The following is a 22778-nucleotide window of genomic DNA, read 5'->3' as shown; positions in this document are numbered from 1 at the left end:
AACATAACTCATTCTCAGATATACGTAGTATTTGAAATACGTGTTTATTAATTGTACGTCTATATAAAAATAATAAATAAAACAACAAAGTTATCATTTTGTTTCTAGGATGAACCATTACCGATCGCTAACGCTCACGCCCTCCATGCGGCACCACCAGCAGTGCAAGAGATGTCATCGGTGCCTCAGCAACAAAAACCAGTAGTTGGCTCTCCCGATAGCTTATTGAAAGAGGATCCTCTCAACCATGCCGAATCTAAAATCGATGAAGATAAACTCCAGGTATAACAGCATGTTTAATTAATCTTGTATTTATTTTGTGTAACTTGTAAAGTATTGAATAAGTTTGTTGGGATATATACATATATTCGCGATATTATCCATGGTTCGTACACATATTACGAAAGCTCCAAAAAATCCGTGGAAAGTTTATGATGTTTTTTTTTTTAAATTGTACTATAACACATAGCATCGCATACATTAATATAACTGATAGGTAGTTTAATAGTAAACTTTAGCTTAAATAAATATTTCCATTACGGTAATTATATTTTCTCATTCAACGTTACTGCTTAGACAAAGTCATTATTACACACACACGTGAAAGTGTCATTAGTGCATTTTAGCTCTCAAATCACGGCCGATTGGATATAGAGTTTCCCGCTTGCGACATTTGAACTAAGTTCTCCTTTTTCATGTTTTCATTGCCTTAACGAGCACACCGGTAGTGTTCGAATGTTTAATTGAGACAGAATACAAATGACGCGGCCGTTGTGTAATGCATTATGTAAATTTGTTAACAATAATTTCGATTCATGGTTTAAATGTACAAATGCATGCGATGGAGCGTGGCTATGCAAGTGGTGACGTCACGCGACCGCTTTCACTTGCTTTGAGCTTCGACCATTGCACTGATCGTGAAAGCGGATATAGGAATTATCTTTCACGTCGGTTTAATGCATTACATTTACAATAAATAAGAAACTTTATGTGTCTTTAATTTCTTATGTTCATTTATGTTTATATAGGTCTAGGCTTTAGTTATTTTTAAAGTAAAATACAACATATTGTTATACTTGACTGCATCATTGCTCTAGTGGCTTGCTATAAGGCTACTAATTCCTATTCTAGGTCGGGTCGATAAAGAGTTCTTGGGTTTTTATGTCGAAAAATTCTCAGCAGCAGATCGGACTCTGGAAGTTGGCAGTGTATACTTGTGCCTCGGACAACATGTAACCGTTGCGTTGGTCCTGCACCTGAATTTCTATCGGATTATGAGAGCGGGGGAATAGAGAGTGCACCTGTGTTTGCGCACACACTATAATATAAACTACACGTGTTTTGCGTATTTGGCTGGTCTCCCTTGAGATTGTTCGTCGAAATCGGCCAGGACGACATCATCATCATTATTATACAATCTAATGCAATGTAAAGCTATTATATGATAAAATTTGCACGTCACCTATTGTATGTTGATGTACTATACCAGAAACTTTCACGCAAATGCCAACAATATACAGCTTTAATTCGAATCGAAACGCATAGAATACGAAGAAAATAAGCCGCCTCGACTTCGTACGGGTGCAATCTATTAATATAGAAAATTAAAAAATACGCTCAGTAATAAAATGTATTAATCTATATATTTTGTCATTCGTAGCTGTTCTGATTTTTCTAGTTTCTATTAAGTAATTTAACATATATGTATCTTTTTACAATAAAAACCAATGAAATAAATACGCCAGACTTCGAAAAAAAAGAAATTCATTTCGCTCATAGGAAATTACTTTATCGAAATTCCAAATATCGTAAATCAAAAGTTCCGCCCTGAATTATCTACGGCAAATTCAATCCTTAAAGTTTTACCGCTGCGGATTACCCGATCTTTTTTTTTTAACCTTCGTATGATAGTCTTCGAAACTCTTATTAAAAAAGTATTTGTTTAAAACATACTTCTTTACATTAGACTGTGACATAATTTATTTTATTTTAATTGAATTGAAATCCTAATATAGGCTTTTCCCATATAATAAATTTGCAAAAATCCTTACCTACCAGGTAAGGATTTCGACTTTTCTCATAAAATTTAATTTAATTTATTTGTATGAAGTAATGTTTATTTATTTATAATATCAATATTTACTCGATTTAATTAATTAAACAACGATATCGTAGTTGATTATAAAATTTATTATTTTCCGTAGTTCTTTTGCAAATAGTAGATTTTTGCATATGGATTTCAGCTATTTGATTAAATGATGAGCTATCTTTTCGATTGCTAGTAATATTTACAAACGCATAATGTAACAATGGCGCGCAGGCGCATTGTCTCGGGCAGGATGTCCGAGAGTATTGTGGCCGGCAAACAGTACAGAACGAGATATTTGATATTTGTTTCATTCGAGATTTTCATAAAATATTTTTTTTTATTTTTGATCATCTTTTTAAAAAGGGAGAAAGCGATGTTTTTGAAAAATATTGTATAATAATTCATAATGCATTATTTAAAATAACAAAAGAATAATAAAGATATGCGTAGTCAACATGTCACAGGTGACAGCTATTAAATGTATTGCTTTTTTTTTTTTAAACAAAATTTCGTTTGTATCCGGTTGACTATTGAGGAGAGCTGTCGTCTGGAGGTAATTCAAGGTGTAGAATCAAGTTGTGCTCAACATAAAAATGCAATGTCATCGGAACTGAATCAACATGTAAAATTTAAACTCTACGGCTAAGATAAAGAGGTTCTAATTCAGCTTGGAGGTTTTGACCTAAACAAACAAACATGTCAAATTAAATAAAACCTTGTAAGTGGACCAGTGTCTTATAGAAACTGTTCGATTGTGATTGTACTCAATCACAATCGAACAGTTTCTTATATAAATTATTTCTTTCGTTTCTTACATGCTACTGCATTATACTAAGATTTCGCATTTATAATATTAATTATCGATACTCAAATATATATTGCATTCCAAAATGTGATTAGATGATAAATTTGTAATAACTGATGAGATCATTATAGATCCTCTTCGGTAGTAAAATATCAGGGCAGAGCATCAAGGATCAAGACTAAGTTATCGCTCTAATAATTAGATATATTTCTTTTTATATTGTTTTGACATTAGGAATATATATATATATATATTGACATAAGAATTATTAACATAATAATATACAAGTGAAATTAATAAATAGTTAATTTACAAATCATGACCAATTAAGAAAAAGGCTTTCTGGTAAGTTTTTAAAAAAAAATAGCGGTGGGACAAAGGCTACATTTTATCATTCTAAATTTGCCTATAATATAAGATGACTATCCTTGTAATAATTGATTTAATTTTCATAAAAATATTACTATGTTTTAATTGTTCAGTATTTTTTTTATTATATATTATAAACGGCATTATATTGGGACAGTTAAAATTGATTTTTAACGGACCAGTCCATATCAGCCGTTTGTTAAATAGTGACAGTGCGTTAATTCAGATTTTGCATATGACAAAACAATTGGTTGATCTAAATAAATTAAGAAAAATTATTATACTTAATGGGGTTGGCTAATGTCAGTTTACTAAAATTTGAATTAACTTCTTCTAGTTGGGTGAATAGTGCGAGCTTGTGCGTGTTTTCCCAAAGGGTAGAATTAGCTAAGCCATGCATAAACATACGCGTAATAAGTGGCTAGCGAAACTTATAAACTGGTGTTTTTTTTCTCGAAGAGAATTTTAACATTTTGATCGAATTTTATTTATCTGCGTCTAAGTGAATTTTTTTATTAATTTCTACTTTTGAGTTTTGATCGTTCAAAAGTAAATTTAAATGTGTTATTTGACTGACTAAAGTTTTTAAGTAAATTTTCAAGGTTATGCGCGTTCATCCGGTAATTTCTTTTTAATGAGTTTAGACTGAAGTTTTCAATTAAATTTATCCATTTTAAAACAAGTAGAGCAATTGCATATAAAGGAGAAAATTTTGAGGCCCTCTTTTATTGCATCGTATATTTATTAGTAGTAAGGCTTTGAACCCTTGGTACCCAGCTAGGCTTAGTAGCTGGATTTAGTGCAAACAAAGTCAAACATTCTTTTACCTATTATAATACAGTATTCATATCATAAATATGTAATCTATATTGCTGTGTATTGATTATAATATTTAAATAATATTTAATATTGAAAGTCAGCGTCAGATAATTACAGACTCGAGAGAGATAGATCAACTTATCATCTTAGATTGCACGATTCGCACTTCACACTTCACGTGAAATAAAAAAAAAAGTTGATCGCACTAATTATACGATAATACGACATGCAAAAACAAAAACTAGTTTGTTACGGTCGCAATCGTAGGTTTTTCTAAGCTGTTTTATTTCGTGTTATCTTAATACAAATTTAATATTTTCTGACATAAAAATATCACAATAAACGATCCGAGCACGATAGCAATTTAGTCTATTATTATTTAGTGAGTGCTGTGTCCCGCATTATCTCTAAATTGCTACTCATTGTGCCGTGCGATTATATTCTACACGAATGGTTGCGAAGTGCAAAATTTTATGTTATTTATAGTACATACGATTCACCTCTTGCTCTATTGGTTGCATGTTTACTTCACTTGCGATTGGAATATTTCTCTAACCTTAATAATAATACCTTTCACAATCGAGTCGCTTCCATGAAGTCTATTTGATTTCTCTGCTCTGAGAATACTGATTATTCCGGTGTGAGTTTCGTTATTGTAGATCGTATACCTCGATGCATCTTAATATTATTATTCTTAATACTATTATGATATATATTATTGAAACTCGAATGTATGTAATATTACAATATTTTCAATTTGACTACATTCCCCATATGTTTATTTAAGTTTGTATAATTTATATAAATAATATGTTTTTAAACACGTGTCTCTTTTGCTACATAAACAATAGATAGAAGGAGTAAAGATTTATTGCTTTACACAATACTATGTATTTAATACATAGCAATAACATTTTTTTTGAAATTAGAAAGTAGTTGATACTTTCAATGACATTACTGCTTCATATCTACCTTTTTTTTTTACTTCCATGGGCAAATACATTTAATGGTCGAACCTTGTTATTAAAATATGTATTATCTAATTGGTTATAGAAAATCGATGACGTTAAGGTCGATACGGCGAACTCGGGCAGCGACGAGAGTTCTGAATCCGATAGTTCCGGCGAGGAAGATGACGACGACCTCATCAGGCCCATGTTCAAGCTCCCCATACAGTTCGACCTCGACGAACTCGCTGGTGCTTTCTTGGCAAACAATCAGAAGTGAGTAATATTATCTACAATTAACCAAGGACATTACAATTACTTAGATTTACTAACTTAAAGTTTTTTTACAATACAAGTAAGTGGTGTTAAATAAAATAATTATCTGCATGAAGTTAATGAATTAATTGTCTTTTGGTTTTATTGAGTAAAGCAACAAGTTGTATCATTAGAAACATATTTAATATTGAATATATATATATTCTATGACAATTACACAAGACTATTACCCAAAAATTCGGAGCTCGGTTTATTTTGGTGTTTGAATATCGAAATAAATGTCAATAGGCGCTGCGTTACTTCGATAATAACAATGATAGATCAGTTATTGTGTGGCGTTGTGTTCATGTTATTGTCAAGGATTTATAAATAATCAACAATAATAGAAAATGGATTGTGACATTCATTTTAAAAAGAAAAAAACTTTTTGATCTGTTCAGTGCCATTTGTATATTTGGACATAAAATTATGCGTATTTTTTTTTATTCGTTCCTATTTCTTATAAGGTCAGAAAATATAGTAGGGACTGAATATGGGACCAAGGAACATATATTGTTAATTTTATATAAAGTTGGTACTTTATATACTATTATTATACGTTTTTATATGTTCATTATCAAAATCTGTTATATCGCTAACGTCATTCCGGGAATATGATGCTTATTTCAAATGCTTGTAATTTCCTAATAATTTTTTGAGAACGAAACAATACCCAGTCCTATTTTATTTCATTTGACCCGCATTAACTCATTAAGCATTAAAGCTTTCAAAAAAATCTATTATAGAGATAGTGAATGTATGTAGACAGGATCATGACGTGGGTACACCAATTAACACACAGACCATTTCTATAGTCTATCTCTTACAAATAATATTGTAAACAATAATTTCGGTTCTCGTTAAATAATTCATTTTGAATTTTATTCCAATTATATTCAAGCATAGCGATGCTACGATTTGTCTCAAAACATCGTCCTTTTGTTCTGCGTTCATACTGAGTTTGGTTGAGAGGCTTTCATCTTTGGTTATTTATAAGTATAAATATATTATAGTTTAATAAGCAATAAACCTAAGACTAATAGCAGTTTTAAATTTAACTATAAAGATAAACGTAGGATGATCATGATAATACAATATTTTGTTCAGTTGCTCAGTAAGATATGTATTTATGTGGCTTGCAGAGGTCGCATGAACTGCGTGGTGGAGCGGCGCCACGAGGAGTCGTTGGAGAACAAATTCCCCTTCAACATTCTCGGCGCATTCGGACCGCGCGCCGCGCCCGCCGAGCGCGTCGCCATCATCTGCCACGGCGGAGACGAAAGGTGACTGAGGCTTCATCTATATCCCATGTATCTCACGACGATTCAATTCAACTTATAGCTTTCAATTCAACTGTCATCTAAATCTATATATACAAGATTTCATATAATGCCCATTTGGAATGTAGAGCCTTATTAGAGTCAGAAAATTAACGAATACTAACTCTCCTTTTGGTCTTTTAATCGTTCGTATTGAATATTAATCAAATAAATTTATTAATAATAGAAACCATCTTGAGTACTTGCATAGTCGATAACTAGCTGCTAGCGGCTCCTTTTTGAAAAAAATAAATAAATTCGTATTCAAATGTTATTGGTGATTACAAGATGGCCGGTATATTTAGCAAGCCTCACCTTCGGTAAATTCTGTCGATTTACAAATCGACCGACTTTGCCGATGAATTAAAAATTGTTTTCAAAACAGCGATTCGCTCACCAGCAATTTAATATAAATATTTAACTAAATTCGATTTTCCAATAAATAATTCACGCTATTCGATGCGATTACATATGCACTAATGTTCGATAAAACCACATATTTATATAGTTTATTCGTTAAAGCGAAAAAATATTAAGCAACAAAACATATTGATAGTGAAATACTGCGTAAAATTCAAAGAATTTTAGAGAATATAAATATTGTATATTTGTATGTATGGTATTCAAAATATTTTTTATTATTCAATCCAATATACCTACCGATGGCTGACTATACTCGTTGATAAAACATTTGTATGTTTGTTTTTGTAAAGATAATTATAAAACAATATTGTTATCATAACAAACGGATCGGTTTGCGATTTGTTTAATGTTTATGTTTTTTTTTATTCAATTAGGTTAGACTGGTAATTGGGCTACCTGATGGTAATTAGTTACCACTTATTATCAGGTGGCTCGATTGTCCATTCATCTACATATATTTTAAAATAAGGAAGAAGAAAAGATTTTTTTATTACTACACACTAAACTTAAAAAAAACCTGTATTAAATAGTTAGGCGATCGGGAAAATGGGCCGCATGATGGTAAGTTGTCACTACCGTCTATAGACATTGACGCCGTAAGAAATTTCACTCATTCCTTACATCTCCAATGCGCTACCAGCCTTAGGAATTAAGTTATTATGTCTCTTGTGTCGGTAGTAACACTGGGTCAGTCATCCTTCAAACTCAACAATACAAGGTTGCTTTGCGGTAAAATACATGATGAGTGTACTATCTATTATACCATAAAGTGTATTTAATCTATTATTGATACCATTCTATTGATCTTTAACACGATACCTCTACTGTAACTTAATGAGGAGTTGGGTATCCTGTTGCACGTAAAATCAACAGACAATTTACCTTGCAAGTAAAAACAGATGTATAACGAGTATTTTTTAATTACAAGTATATTCTATTATCTATAAGTACTAAATTACACTAACAATTAATGTAAATTTAAATTCAATAATAAAGCAAACACGGAGATTTCTAGTTACATAGTAAAGTACTTCTTGAAAAAGTCTACTAGCAAATCATTTACATAGAAAAAGAGCGCGGCCTTTGAAAGTGAAAGCAAAATTTTTAACCAGTCTGTGTTAATATATAAATTATTATTTATATATAAGTATAAATTATTATATAAATAAAAGTAGTGACTATATAATAATTGCTTTCTCTATATGATATAATCGCCACTCGGAAAGTGTGTACAAACTTAATAAAAGAAATGAGACAAGTTTTTAATTTATTTTTGCTGTTGCTATTTGACTATCCCGATTTAATTTTTGATATTGTTGAATTATCGTAATAAGTTGAATTTTTTATGTTGTGGAACAAAATTTTCAGATACAAGACTTATTAATTATCGATGTGTGTGTAAAGAATCATTAGAATAAATTGTAAAATAGATCTTTTAAAAGTTAATAATAATGTTTTGCGTTGATTAAGTAAAATTCTTACTTCTCTGATTAAAGTATATGCTATTAAAATATAAAGAAAATATTTAAATAAATCGGTATTATATAATGACAATATTGTTATATTAAGATATAAAAACACTTTTTTGAAAATGTTTTTCGTAACCAGTGAGCTAATTAAACTTGCTTGATAAAAATTATTAAATGCTTAATAAAAATTATCAAAAGGAGAGTTAGTAACGACTAACTCTCCTTTTGATAATTTTTATTTAAGATAGTGGTAAAGAAATATTTTTGTCTAAAACATACTTACATCTTATTCAATAACATATTGTAATTTATTTATTATCTTTGTGTTTATTCCACGTTTTAACGTAATATTTCCTTATATCGTGTACAAAAAGCCAATCTAATGGGCAAAGAGATCGCTAATATATATTTTTGTATCTCAGAATGCACAACCATTTTTAATACTGTAAATTAATGTGACCTTTGTGCAAGTCGATATGAACACATTATAAGTAAATCTTTGTAATCTTAAAAAAATTAATGATACGTGTATGTATGCTTAAAAGGTACGGTATTGGATGCTTTAAACATAGCTAACATTTATTCTATAGGGTGAACAAAAAGTTCTTTCCGACACACAGAAGGGATGGATATTAGGAATGCTTTGGATATATATTAACAGAACACTCTGTTGCAGAGCGATGCCGATGTTCCCCGACCCGCAGTCGCAAGTGTTTGCGTTCCCGCTGTCGGGCCCCGTGCGGCTGCCGCTGCGGCCCGCGCCCGAGCGCCCCGCCGAGCGCGGTCCCTTCGCCGCCCCGCACCGCCCCGCGCCCTTCCCGCTACCCGTGAGTTTACATCTTATTATATATAAATTAAGCTTCTATATACAGCCGATAGGTTTCTACGTAATAAACTTGGTATACATTCTGTTCGGTGACTATTAGAATCCGATAGGCAATCTGACCCGACTGCAGAGAGCTTCTGCTTTACGTTAGCGCTGACGTCATATTGTTCGCTCCCGAGAATTTGTAGATTCCAAAATCCCAGTAACTATTCATTGGTGCGTCACAGAATTGGGATCCAATACGTGGAGATTAGTAATGATCCACTAGACCAAAAAGCATTTTATACACAGCAGTCGATAAAGGGGTTTAGTTTAATGTGTCATAAAGGGCGATCAGGCTTCGATCCAGCCTTAGATAACATATGTATTTTCAAAATTATTGCAACAATATTAACCTAAAAGACTGATTCACTGACTTTCAATTTGTAATTTAATAAATAATGAATTAATCTTTAGTTGTTAAGATCTTAAGCAAATGGTGTCGTACTAAAACATACATAATCTATTACTTGGTTTTCTTTTTTTTTCTTGAAGTTCTTTGTCATAAATTTTCTTATTAAATATCAAATTATATTTAACGTTGGCTTAAATTTTTTAAATACCCTTAGACATTTTTAAAAAGTAATCTCCAAATTTCGAGATTTTCAATAAAATTCTGTACAGTGTTGTTTTCGTCGTTATCATAATAGCTAAGATAACTTAACACTGATAGAGGCAATGATATTAAATGCTTTTAGCGTAAGCGAGATGGAAAGCTAAGTGAAGTTAAAGTTAATGTACGTCAATCTAAAAACCCTTAGGCCACCAAATTAAATTGCAAGGGAAAAATGTATGTTAAATTTTTTTATTAGGTATATTTTTAATTGATAAAATATAGCTTAAGTAGAGTATAGTAAAAAAAGCTTTGGAATGCATAAATAAATTAAAATCAAAATGTTATTATTTAAGTTGGATCATAAAAGTACTTTTTAATCATCATGTTACGGTTTTAAATTAAATGTAAAACTACCACCGGCAAGAAATCCAGTAGTTACTCTAATAATGAAAATATTATTATTCAGGAACTTATATATTATTTAGTAAAAAATAATATACATTAAAGTATATTTTAAAATTATAATACCTTTACGTTTTGTTCGATTCCGGGTATCTGACACTGAAATCGCTGGCGGCCATCAAACGTGTATCACAGTTATAAGTAAGAGTAGATATAAATAATAACAACATATAGTATAGGTATTTTAACTGTATGTATTTAAATATTTCCTTTAAAACATACGTTCGTGATACACACGTTTTAAATTTTCATTTTGCTGATCATACGATAAAATATTTACCCAGTTAAACCCAACTGTTTGATATATTTGTAAATAGTTTTAATAATGCAATTGATATGAATTTTATGAATTACTTGCTAATTGCTTATTTATATATATAAAATAATATTATATTATATTAAATGAATATTATTTATAGTTCTAATTCAAACTGGGTTTTTCAATGAAATATTAAAATGAATGAAATAAGTTGACAAACACTTTAAAATATAATTATAATCTTAGGATGTTTGTAAAAGAAATATACCGAAGATATAAATTAATAGTTTTATATTTTGAGTACAGAATATATTTTTTTAATTTAAAGTCTTATTAATAACCTTAGCTAACAAACTAACAAGCTAACAAAAAAGGTGAATCGCATTGCACTTGGTTCATGATTTCAATGCAAATTGTGTTTTATATTTGTTCCTTTGTTCGTCCTTTAAGATATCCGAAGGTAAACAGAGCACGACGTTGAGTTTGTTGTAAAAAATAAATAAAGATACGAACATACCAAAAGCTTTTAATCCGTTTTAATATTTAATGCATTGCGTTGAGACGGTGAAATAGTTATGATGACATGTACAAGTATACTGAGGATGTGTTGAAGATAGGAGGTTAATCCCTCAATACAATAAGGCCACTGCTGGACATACGTCTTCTATAATTGGCATTTCTATTTTCACTTAGTAGTAGTTTCTCGCTGTCTAAACGTTGTCAGTCCATTTCAGGGATATACTGTGCTCGCTTTGCTGTGTTATTTCTAGTTAAAAAGTTGATGTGGCTGATCAACTTTTGACTCTGTGACAAGTATATCTGTGACCGAATCATATAGAGATCAGAAGAAGACAAAGGAAAGTAAAGGCAAGCTAACAGTGATGTTGATGTTATTGATGATGGTCATGATAATGATTTTTTATTTATTTATTGTCGTTATAAGTATCAAATCAAACAAATGATAAATAAATACAAAGTACGGTTTAGTATACGATACGTAATATGCACTTATTAATTCTCAGTGGCGTATCGCGACGGCTAACATAAAATTAATTCGACCTTAAACATTTATTATTGAAAAGGAAATGCATATCAGTTAAAGATACATTAAAACACGGATATTCTCATTCTCGATATCCGAAAATTAATTAAAATCTCTTGATTTTAATATATCTCGCCTCCAGTCGCGAAGAAAAACATAAATGTATGTGTCCAATAAAAATCTGTCACATCTATCATTTATTTATAATATTGATTTTTTATAAAAATATATAAGTTATATTTATTAAATGTCATAAATATAAAAAAAAAAATTAACAATAAGATATTGCATTTTTAAATCATTTACTGCTGCTCGAGTGAATAAATCCCTCTTCCATTTATTTGTTGTTTCTTATTTAAACTTCCTTTCAAAACAATCTCAGCTTACGATTTGTAATTAATAAAATTAATCCGACTTTCTAAGTGTAAATAGGGCTATACAAAATAAATATTGATACATCTAATAGTACAATAGTAGAGTTTAATAATAGTTCTATATATCTTATGTGTAATTATTTTCTATGTGAACCCCTTAAATGCTTAACACCGCGTTTTACTTTACTGTAAAATACAATAAAAAATCTTATTGTATTTTACAAAAGGCGGGCGTAAAGTTCAAATATATACGAGTTAAGCTTCGGAAGTGTAGGTAAGAACGATCGTAGCTCTGCAAAATATATTTAAAGGTTTAAAAATAAAGTTAAACAAATAAATAAAATTATTTATACAACTTTAATACATACATAAAGTCACGGATTAAAATATCTTAGAATATCTGTCTTTGGCGGTGCACTGTGTAAGGTGTGACATTTTATCGTTCTTTTATTTTCATTTCCCGGGTACAAAGGTTAGTAAAGTTAGGCATGTTCTTTTCAAAATAAGTGTGTACAAAATTGAGATAATATCAACCCGTATAAAATATGAATCCTTTTAAAAATTCACCTCTTTTTAGTTAATAAATCTAATCTTAGTCCATATGAATCAATATAGTTGCAAAATTACAATAACGTTGTCTTTATGAAATATTTCGAAGTACAAATTTAACCTTTAATTATAAAATCATTTCTTCAAATGAAGTTAATATAAAGGATCATGATGTGATTTTTTACATTAACATTACATGATGTGATTGTTTTGTTTTATTTAATTTACAAAATTAAAGGATATTTCAAAACATTTTCGTAATAATACTAACGATAAGTACTTTTTTATTTTAATACAATTAAACGTCTTAAGAACATAAAAACTTGATGTTAATCGTTACATTTCTTAAAATATTTACGCCAATAAAGACTCGAATTTTATTAAAAACCAAGGTTAGAATAATTAGGCAGTAAAATTAATTGAGTACGAAAAGTAAAATTATAATGACCTACATCTTAAACTGCGCAAGGATTCTTTCATTAATTACATTTTTTATCTACATCATTAATTTTTAATTTTATTTTAAGCGTAGCAGTATCGCGGTGGCCTTTAGTACGTTTTATCATTCAAATTTGGATTTTAATACGATAATATATATTAATTAATAATTATTCTATAAAGATAGTATATCATGTCACTCCAAGTCGTGAGTAATATTTGTTTAAATTGCAAAATGTGCTGTGTGACTTCAATATATGAAAAAACTTAATTTGAAATTATCAATTCTGTGTTTTGTTGCCAGTGATTAATTGTTGTATAATTACTAAGATATAACAATTTAGTTAAGAGTAAATTTATTTTTTTATTTAATTTACTAACAATAAACCAAATAAAATATTTACAATAAAAAAAATGTTTTGTAGGCCGTTCACGCAAATAGATTTTAACTTAACAATGTGGGTTATTATTAACGTATTGAATAAACCTTATAAGTTATTCTGTATATATGCGCTGTGCTTTGTTACGTTCGGAGATTTTTTATCGATCAACGCTGTATACGGTCTATTCACTGGGAACGCTTTTTTACGTAACGCTTAATTAACTCCCGTGCGAATGGTCGTATAAGCTCTAGTTTCCTAGGATAGCGGTGTCGTGATATAGAAAGCTATGGCGGACGTAAAGTCAGTCATCTAACATATCGCATCGTATTATATATGACAATGATTGCAATGGTATTTGGCATTACGGTGGTTTTCTACGAAACTACGTCTTCATGTTTCCATAGACAACGTTTCAGTGATGGACATCATTTGACGCTATATAGCGACTAATGGCACCGCTATTCAAGGAAACCTGAGCTTTAAGGTCTAGTGCAGTGACAGCCAGTAAATATCTCACTGCTGAGCAAAGCGTCATATCCTGTTAAAGATAAGGTTTTGGGCCTTATTTACATAAATCATGAATTCAGCACATAAAGAACTGATTTGCTAACTCAGATTAAAAACTGCGACGTTCTTTTGAGTTCCTTAAAATCGTGATCTAGTCATTAGGCCATAGGTTTTAAGTTTTATTATGATAAATATGAAAAAACTTAAGTGTTTATGTAAATGTAAATTTAATAATACTTTGGCACGTCAGTTGGCATTCTGCTTATACTTATTTAATACATTACCAAATTTATTTTAACATTCCATTCGGACTGACTCAGTCTACATGAGTCTAGATCACGATCATGACAGTTGCAATTTTGTCGAAACTTTGGGCAAATGCATAGAAAATAAACCGGTTGAAACGCGAATATTATATATAGAAATAATAACATACATCGCTTTAAAATGCACACACCGAATTCGTATGTTAAACGAGGAGCTTGTGATATAATCTTTACATTACCTATCCCCTGAGAACCTCTATTTCCCGGGATAAAGTAAAATATATTGTAAGCTTGTAAGTAAATCATGTCAAGTTAAGTGCGACCATTTTCAAACAGAATATATAGATAGATAAACTAAAGTAACTGCGGAACAAAACCTAAGCTGGTCATGCTGCGCCGGTGCGGGTTTGTGTATACATGTTATTTGTGAATTTCATCCGTCACGTGCAACCTCCACGTGACCGACTCAGTCAGTATTTTTCAAATTTGCGGCTTGAACTGTGCCGTGTAGAAGTACTACAGAATCAAACGACTATATACTGTATAGGTTTTCGATTATGTGATTGTTACTGTCTTTTTAATGTATACTTAAGAGTAGGTATTAGGTGTTACTAGACAATTTATGACATACTAAAGTATACGTAATTCATAGATGTCATCGCTGCAGACAGAAAGAATATTGTTCAAGTTTTGGAACAAACTAAATTATAGTTGCATGTAGGGGGAAAGCAAATGTTCATTGTCGCTATGCAAAAGTTACGAAAACCGAAACTAACTCAGAGAAACGTTAACAGTTTGTATGGCAAGCATTAATTTATTTCTAAATTTAGTTTTTAAGAAGTTATAGTTTAATTATTATGTACATTTTTTGTATTATATATTAATCCCGTGGAGGAAATATCGTCGCTTAGTAACTAATTTCCTTTCTAAAGAAAATGTATATTTTTATTTTTGGGTATACACCACGATGAAAGCGTGATATTATTGTAATTTAAAATTACGAGAACCAAGAGGACCATTAAACCACTCTGAGGGAATTGGAGCGTCGACAAATTATTTTTCTTATTAGAAAAACCACTTCAAGTGTGGGGCCGAGGCTAATAATGTTGAAACTAGCTAGAAATCATATGTTAACCCAAATTCTAAGTTAAGTGAATATTATGGCCTTCGTATTTATCTAGAAAGGATAATGTACGTTATATCTAACACTGGTAAATAAATAATAATTACTCGTTTTGTAACATGAAATACTTAACAAAAATCAGTCCCGATGGGTCATTGCACCTTTACTGGTTTCGCAGCTTGAATGCACATGGGCTTATGCAATAACTATCCGGTTTTGGCCAACGATCACCTACTTTTTTTTTTAAGCAACCATCAGGGCCCTTGCACTGTAATAATGGACACGAACGTACTTCGAATATTTTTAAAGATTAATAAGCAAAAAGTTTTAAATGCTTGGTTTTGAGCTTAGAATACTTGTTTTTATAAAATTGGTTCTACAACATATCTTGAAATACTGAAAAGTTTCTTATTTTTAATTCTTAAACTGAATATGTTAGGTTTAATTATATCTTATTTTTCTAATTACATAAAAAAGCGTCTAAGTTGTTCAGTTATCAAAAGTCTTTCAACTGTTTCTTCTTCAGTCACTACATTGATTTGGATTGACTTCATCGTAATAGTTATTTGTTTATTTACGGGGAAAATATAATATTTTTTTATTCGCACTGAGTAATAAAATCGATTGTTTTAATTTGAAAGTGTAACAGCATGGCCAAATTAAAAATCACCGTGGAAGGGTTTTGTTTCACAATACAGAGTTTAAATATTCCTTTTTACTGTAACATTATTGTACAAATAATTTAAAAGAACAAATTTTTTTTGAGACAAGTTGCCTTCGTGGTTGAAATACGTCAATTTTCTTTGTATTTTACGGTTTAGTGTTCGACATCTTGAAATACAAGTTGTTTACTTTGTAATTTGATATTGTAACTATGTTTTTATTTTTGTTGTAGTATTGTATATAATTGACGGTGTACAAGATCAACTAACGCTTGATTTTTTGTTATTCAAAGTGGAAGTGTTATATAATAGTTCAAGGACTTAATATAAAAACGCCGTTTATCAAATCTCACGATTGCTCAGGTTTATCTTCTAATATATTTTTAAACGATTTCTACGATTATTTTAAAATATTTCGATTACTTTAAAAGTCTACGATTCTAGACAATTGCTTTATTGTGTCATTTTTTTTGACTACGTTATAAATTTTAAATCCAATAATAGAATAAAGCTGCTAAATTATGATAAAAGGAGCCGTCGCATCTTTAATTTATTTCTGTATAAATTTGTCATACCATGATTTCCTGCGACGCAGGTGACCTACGTTAATTTATTACTATTTGATTACTTGTTCCCAATTAATGTATTCTCTTCCAAATGTCGAAAAAAGAGTCTTTATATCAAATCACTAATCGATTGTTTTATCGATCGACGATAAGAACATGAATATTGAAAAAAATTGGTTGTCACATTTATAAAATAAAGCTAAATGTAGTTGTTAATCATATATATAGGTAAATGTATATTAGCATTCAATAGCAATTAAAGTTGTTCTCTGTCGTACTCGTGAGAACAATGCCATGGACATTATATAAATAGAGTTTTGGCTGTATTTGTAATAACAAAAGGTTTCGTAGAGTTATTACTTAAGTATTATAGAGATTTTATTCGTTAATGTTTTCTAAATTGGCATATAAATGAAAACTTATATTCAAATGTATTGTTTTTCATGTAAATTGTGTTATTATAGCAGTGTGTTTAGAATAAATTGTAACATCGACTACCAGTAGTAGTAGTAAAAAACATTATTATTAATTACGGCTAAAAACTTACCATTGGAAAGATAATGGAGGCGTAGTGCTATTATGAAGTTTTATTTTATTTATGGATAACAATTTACGACATTTTTGTGTTAGATATAAATTTCAATATGTTAGTTTTGGTTAAAATAAAAATTAAAAGATTATAATAATTACTTTATTTTTATTGATTTATAATATAATATAAATAATTGCGAGAAGAGTTAATATAAAATGAATTTTTATAGCAGGTAAATGAAGGTTTTACTCTTTGAATGTAAAAAGAAATTAGTTACTTGATAATCTTTATAAAGTAGAATCTTTAGTATTTGATTTTAAGCTAATTGGTATTTAGGTGCATTGTTTACTCATTCAAATAGGAATTTTGCGCCTTTTAAAATTGTATATGAAAAAAATATACATATCTTAAAGCAGTGAAAATGATGAAATATAACTTAATCGCATCTTAAGTCAATAATCAGACAAAAACAGTGGCGTATCCTGTTGTCTTAAAAAACTGCTATTTTGTTTGAGCAAAGTTTGACTATAAATTGACCTCGAAGTCTAAGTTTCTAGTTTCTAAATTTTTTAGTACTCTTTTTTCAAATATTTTAATAACTGCTGATATGTTTTATTGTTCAGATAGAGAACAAGACTGTCGTAAAGTTTACCGTTATTGAGCTTATTGCCCAAATTCAATACAAGTAAAAGATTATTTGAACAGACTGTCGAGCTTGCCCTGAATAAGCGATTATTATCATCGACTAAATGACTAACATTACTTGTGGTTTAACGGTACAAAATAATGAGTGTACGGAACAATGAGTGAGTGTCAGTGGGGCAAACAGAAATGCTCATCTTATTCTTAAAGTAACTGTACGTGATACTTATCACCTTTCTTTTAATCACAAGCGACGAATAATTTAGTGACGTGAAAATATAACTATCTTTCGCACTGATCATAATTATAATAATAATAAATTTAATGTAAGCCTTTTAGATATTAATAGTAACTTAGTAATGCAGCTAGAGTATGTATAAACTGTGCGTCAGATCGGCGTTTCTTCCCATACAATCACAATTTAAAGATAATATTAATTTGTTTTAGTCTGTAACAAAACTTTAAATATATTATCATTTTAATAAAACTTATATACATAAAATGCGTCTCAAATTTACATTTTCTTTTATTTTTCTAAATTTGTAATATTACGAGCAATGAACCGCAGTGGTAGCAGACGTGACATTTCATACCAGTCTCCCGGGTCTAGGGAAACGTTAATTCACTGGATCATTCTTTAGCCCGACCTCTGATAGCGAGATGTAATCTTTTAGGATGAATCTGCTACAAATGTCTTCAATTCAATTATTTAATCCCACAAAAAATTTACCAAATGTCAAAGAGTAGAAAAACGTTTTCTTGGCCTTAGATTGCATTTCCATCTTAATAATAATAATAGTAATAAAATAATATTAATAATAAATTAAAAAATATATACGTATAGTATATATATATACTCTAAATATAGTACGATCTATATTTTGGATTTGTAAAAGTAAAGCAGAGTAATAACTTTAAAGTTCGACGAACAAAAAATTTTCTATTCAAAAATAGTCGTCAATATAAGTTTAAATAAATAATATTGATTCGGTTCTGCAGATTAAATTGAAGGTATAGGGATAACAACTAAAACTTCTTGAAAGATGAAGTTGGCTTGAAGTTTTCTCCTCTTTGTATTCGACCTTAACTTTGCCAAGTGTCTATTGGAATACAATTTTCTTTCAATTATAGTTTCAAAGAAGTAGTTTAAAGATATTTGTTTTTGTTCTAACCAAAACTAATTACGTTTTATAACTATATATCAACTAATTATAAGTCGTAATAGAAACTACACAATCCTAAATGAATTTATTTTTTTAATCCATAAAAACTTGTAAACAAATTTTTGATTACTTATTGTAAATATTCTGTTTTTTTTTTACTAAGTTAAAGTAATCAAGAATTTTTAACCATTTGAATTCAGCTATAAAAAATATTTTAATGACTTCCCGTACAATCATACAAATATTATCACGTAAATAAATGAGTTTGTCAAGTTTTCATTAAAGTTGATTGCTTAATTCAGTTAACGAGCCCGTTCCCTGAGGGAAAATAGTGCATTAGATATATTAAAGAGACAATGTTCTCGGAGTAACGCAGGTCGTCATAAATTATCAACTTTATTCCTTTGAATCCGAAAACTGTACATATACAATATAGATATTCGAATGTGCCTGTTAAGTGTGAAGATTTATATGAGTTAGTCTGTATGTACTAAATAAGTGCTCATAATTCTAATGATTAAATCGCAACTGTTAGGGTTCTCTAAATTACATACGACATAAGAGAAACGCTATAATGTTTTTAAATAAGATGTTAAATATCGCTGTCGTTTTCATCGAAGGCTGATGTCTTGTTACCCGAGTCTAATTTAAGTTGAAGGGCAGAGGGTAAACGCCCCATTTACTAGTTCTACAATACGCGGATAGCGCTGTCTGTTCTCAGTAATGATGAAACATTTTACTTGTCTTCTTAGACACAAATTAAACTGATTTAATAGAAGTTCTTAATCATTTAGAGGTTTGAACTTTGTAATAAAATTACTACAATAAATAAATAATACTTCTTTTTTCTAAAAATCCAAATATTCTTTATTCAGTAACAGAATCATGTTATTATTTTTGAGTCTTAATTTTACAGGATTAAATTGAACGTCAAGTTACCACCGGATCGGAACGTGGATTGTACTGACAAGAAACTTTAAAGTTATACGGATTGGTATACTGAAGTCTACCACAAAATGCCTCAATATAATACAAGCTTATTATTCTAATATCAACATTTGCAATATAAAAGACACCGCTGTGCTACGCGTATCTTAACGATATTGTTTTAATTAAAGTTTATTAGATTATAATTTTAGCGCTAATGAACTCAATCAACATCTGATGAAAAAGCGCGTGGCTTCATTTGTTTTTATTGAATAATTTCAAGTTTTTTATGGTGACTAATACGATTTAAATTTCCGTGAATAATTATCTGTATAAATGTTTATATGGATTGATGATGTATATTTTAAGGTTGTTTTTGTCCGATGATTTGAAACAATTAAAAAAAGAGGATTTACAGTAACTTTTAATTAATTAAATGAATTAAGCTGAACTTTTATCTGATCAAGAGTTTGTTTCGCCTCACTAAAAAACTGCTTTTACAATTGAACGCGCAAATGACTATTACACTAGTTTGAGGGGTTTTAATTAAAACAACTAATTATGACAAAATTAATTAAAACTGGGCCATAAAAATTTTGATATACTTTGGTTAAAAGAAAATTATTTCACAATTATTATCTCAACATAATAGTTATGTTACTATCTTTTGTTAGACTTCGATTTAAAACGTCAAAATATTTACGAGTATATATCTACTATAGAATTTAAATGTGTGTTATTTTATTCTATTTAATAATCGTTTGCCGAAATATGTAGAAGATAAATAATAAATTAGATTAATAAATAAAGGATACTTAGCCTTAAAGTTTAAATCGGAAAATGATATCTTTACTAAAATCTCAGATATAGAAGTTTTAAATCAAGACAAAATTAGTTTGCATATTTTTTTAATATTAAATCCATATTGTATGTTGTCACAAGTTATAAATTAATTTAACACTTCTGATCTAGTATTTGCTGAGTAAGTGAACCTTACAAATTAGTACATAAATAATATTGAGTTGGTTTATTAACAAAGTTATTTATGCTTGGTCGTGAGAATCGTCTGTATAAACGTATAAGAAGCACGATTTACGTGCCCGTTATACGTATATGTTTTTTGATGTAACAAAATCATTTAGTTAATTTTTATAACATTTAAAAGAAACATCTAATAGATTGAAACAATTTTCGTGATAATAATGCTTTATATACAAATTATATAAAATACATTGGCAAATTATAATTTGGCTGCAAATATAATTACGGCTGTATAATTGACAATGTGGGCCCCAACACAGTTACGGTAATAAAAAATACAATTGCTTCTTGATATATCGGTAGGTATTTATGACCATAGCGATATTAATTTTTTTGTCAAGATCGTGATGAAATAAAAAGTACGTCGAATTATATATGTAATGTTCATAAAAAATGAATATACTTACATTAAATTTGTCAAAGAATATTGTGAATTGTAAATTTTATAAAAAATTATATTTCGGAAAAACATTTAAGTGTTTCTATACACCTTACTAGAACACGGTCGAATCACTTAAAACACTAAGTCACAAATAGTTTTAATTAATATATTCTTATTTGTTAAAAAAATAACAGTAAAGAAAACTTATAAAATCTAGTACTAATGTACCGGTCCAAATATCGACTTGAATTCACGAGTAAATTCAAATGACGTTGGCAAGGGTAAAATGGCTCAGAATATTATATAACTGATACCAGAAACAGATTGGTAATAAATTAAAGCAAGCATGTATATTTATTCAAAATCTCTACTAATGTTATGAATGCGAAATAAACTGTTATTTCTTTACGTTTCAACCGCTGTACCGATTTCGATAAGATCTTAAACAATGGTATGGGAATAGTTTAAGTCCCGGGAATGTCATAAAAGGCTACTTATTTAATTTACCTCTCAAAAGGGGTAAAATTGGAAGTTTGTATGCTATTGGTAAAGTTTTATAAACTTGTGTTATGCGGCCCAACCTGAGTTAGTAATAAAACAATAATAACCTCACCTCTGTGGAGAATTGTTAGTTAAAAAAAAAAACAAAAGTAATGGGCAGAACACTGTTTATATATATTTGTGTAAAAACGAGTATGCTACACTCTTAAACAAGCGGGCGAAACTTGAGAGCATCTAATATTTTTAAACTGAAATATGTTAATTGTTATCAATTCGCTGTTTATTTTTGAGCTGTCAAATAATCTCAGTAATCGAAGTTTAAATCGATGATGTCATTTTTAGAAAATACATTAAGTATACAACGGCAAACAAGTTGTTTCTGCCTTTTGCGTATTATTATACATTTGATATTGTTAAATCGAGTGTAAGTTATGATCGCATTCGATGTTATTGCTGCAAAGCTTGATTTTGTGAAAACTATAAATGTAGAAATATATAAATATCAAATAGTTATCTAAAACAAAGCAATTATAATATTGTTATTCTTTTATTGTTGACACTATTCATTGTTCCCATTTCAACATCAATTTACTTAATTATAAGATATAATTAGCAAGCATCAGCCTATGCACGCAATATATTAATTCGTGTTGAATATGATTAATCCATTAATCATAAATATGCGGTTACAAAAAAAAATATCGCCAGGGAAAATTTAATCCTGAAAAGATTTCGTTTTCGACGTTTGTAATTTAAGAACCCTCGAGAGAGAATGAGGCTCGAGAAACGAGTGATTATACGTTAGAATAGTTCACAAGGGTACGAGATCGGCGCACATAATCCTAAAATTGCCTATTTTACGAACGAATTAGAGTAAAATCAAACAAGTATATGGCCATACCAACATCATTAAAAGATTAGTGAAAGTATTTTGCAAAATCACAATATAAAGCGCTCGATGGAATCAATATTGCATAATTCAC

At 29.6% G+C, this 22778-nt stretch overlaps 3 protein-coding genes across 4 annotated transcripts in view; 1 reads left to right on the top strand and 2 right to left on the bottom strand.

The window, feature by feature from the left end:
* LOC135193686 (vitelline membrane protein Vm26Ab-like) overlaps positions 1-22778 on the bottom strand; it is a 378568-nt gene that overhangs the window by 35261 nt on the left and 320529 nt on the right. The gene's annotated exons all lie outside the window — the stretch shown is intronic.
* Tsen34 (tRNA splicing endonuclease subunit 34) overlaps positions 1-22778 on the bottom strand; it is a 234808-nt gene that overhangs the window by 58216 nt on the left and 153814 nt on the right. The gene's annotated exons all lie outside the window — the stretch shown is intronic.
* The window catches only part of LOC113402968 (uncharacterized), a 53234-nt gene that overhangs the window by 12470 nt on the left and 17986 nt on the right, over positions 1-22778 (top strand). For both annotated transcript variants that reach the window (XM_026643360.2, XM_026643358.2), the window contains exons 3-6: positions 109-282; positions 5136-5305; positions 6487-6627; positions 9232-9382. In XM_026643360.2, coding sequence (XP_026499145.1) covers positions 109-282; positions 5136-5305; positions 6487-6627; positions 9232-9382 — 636 coding nt within the window. The remainder of the gene's footprint in view (positions 1-108; positions 283-5135; positions 5306-6486; positions 6628-9231; positions 9383-22778) is intronic.

The sequence above is a fragment of the Vanessa tameamea genome, chromosome 16 (genome assembly GCF_037043105.1).
Source record: "Vanessa tameamea isolate UH-Manoa-2023 chromosome 16, ilVanTame1 primary haplotype, whole genome shotgun sequence".
NCBI classification, from domain to species: domain Eukaryota; kingdom Metazoa; phylum Arthropoda; class Insecta; order Lepidoptera; family Nymphalidae; genus Vanessa; species Vanessa tameamea.
Note: the sequence above shows the minus strand (reverse complement) of the source record. Positions and strands in the feature narration are given on the sequence as shown.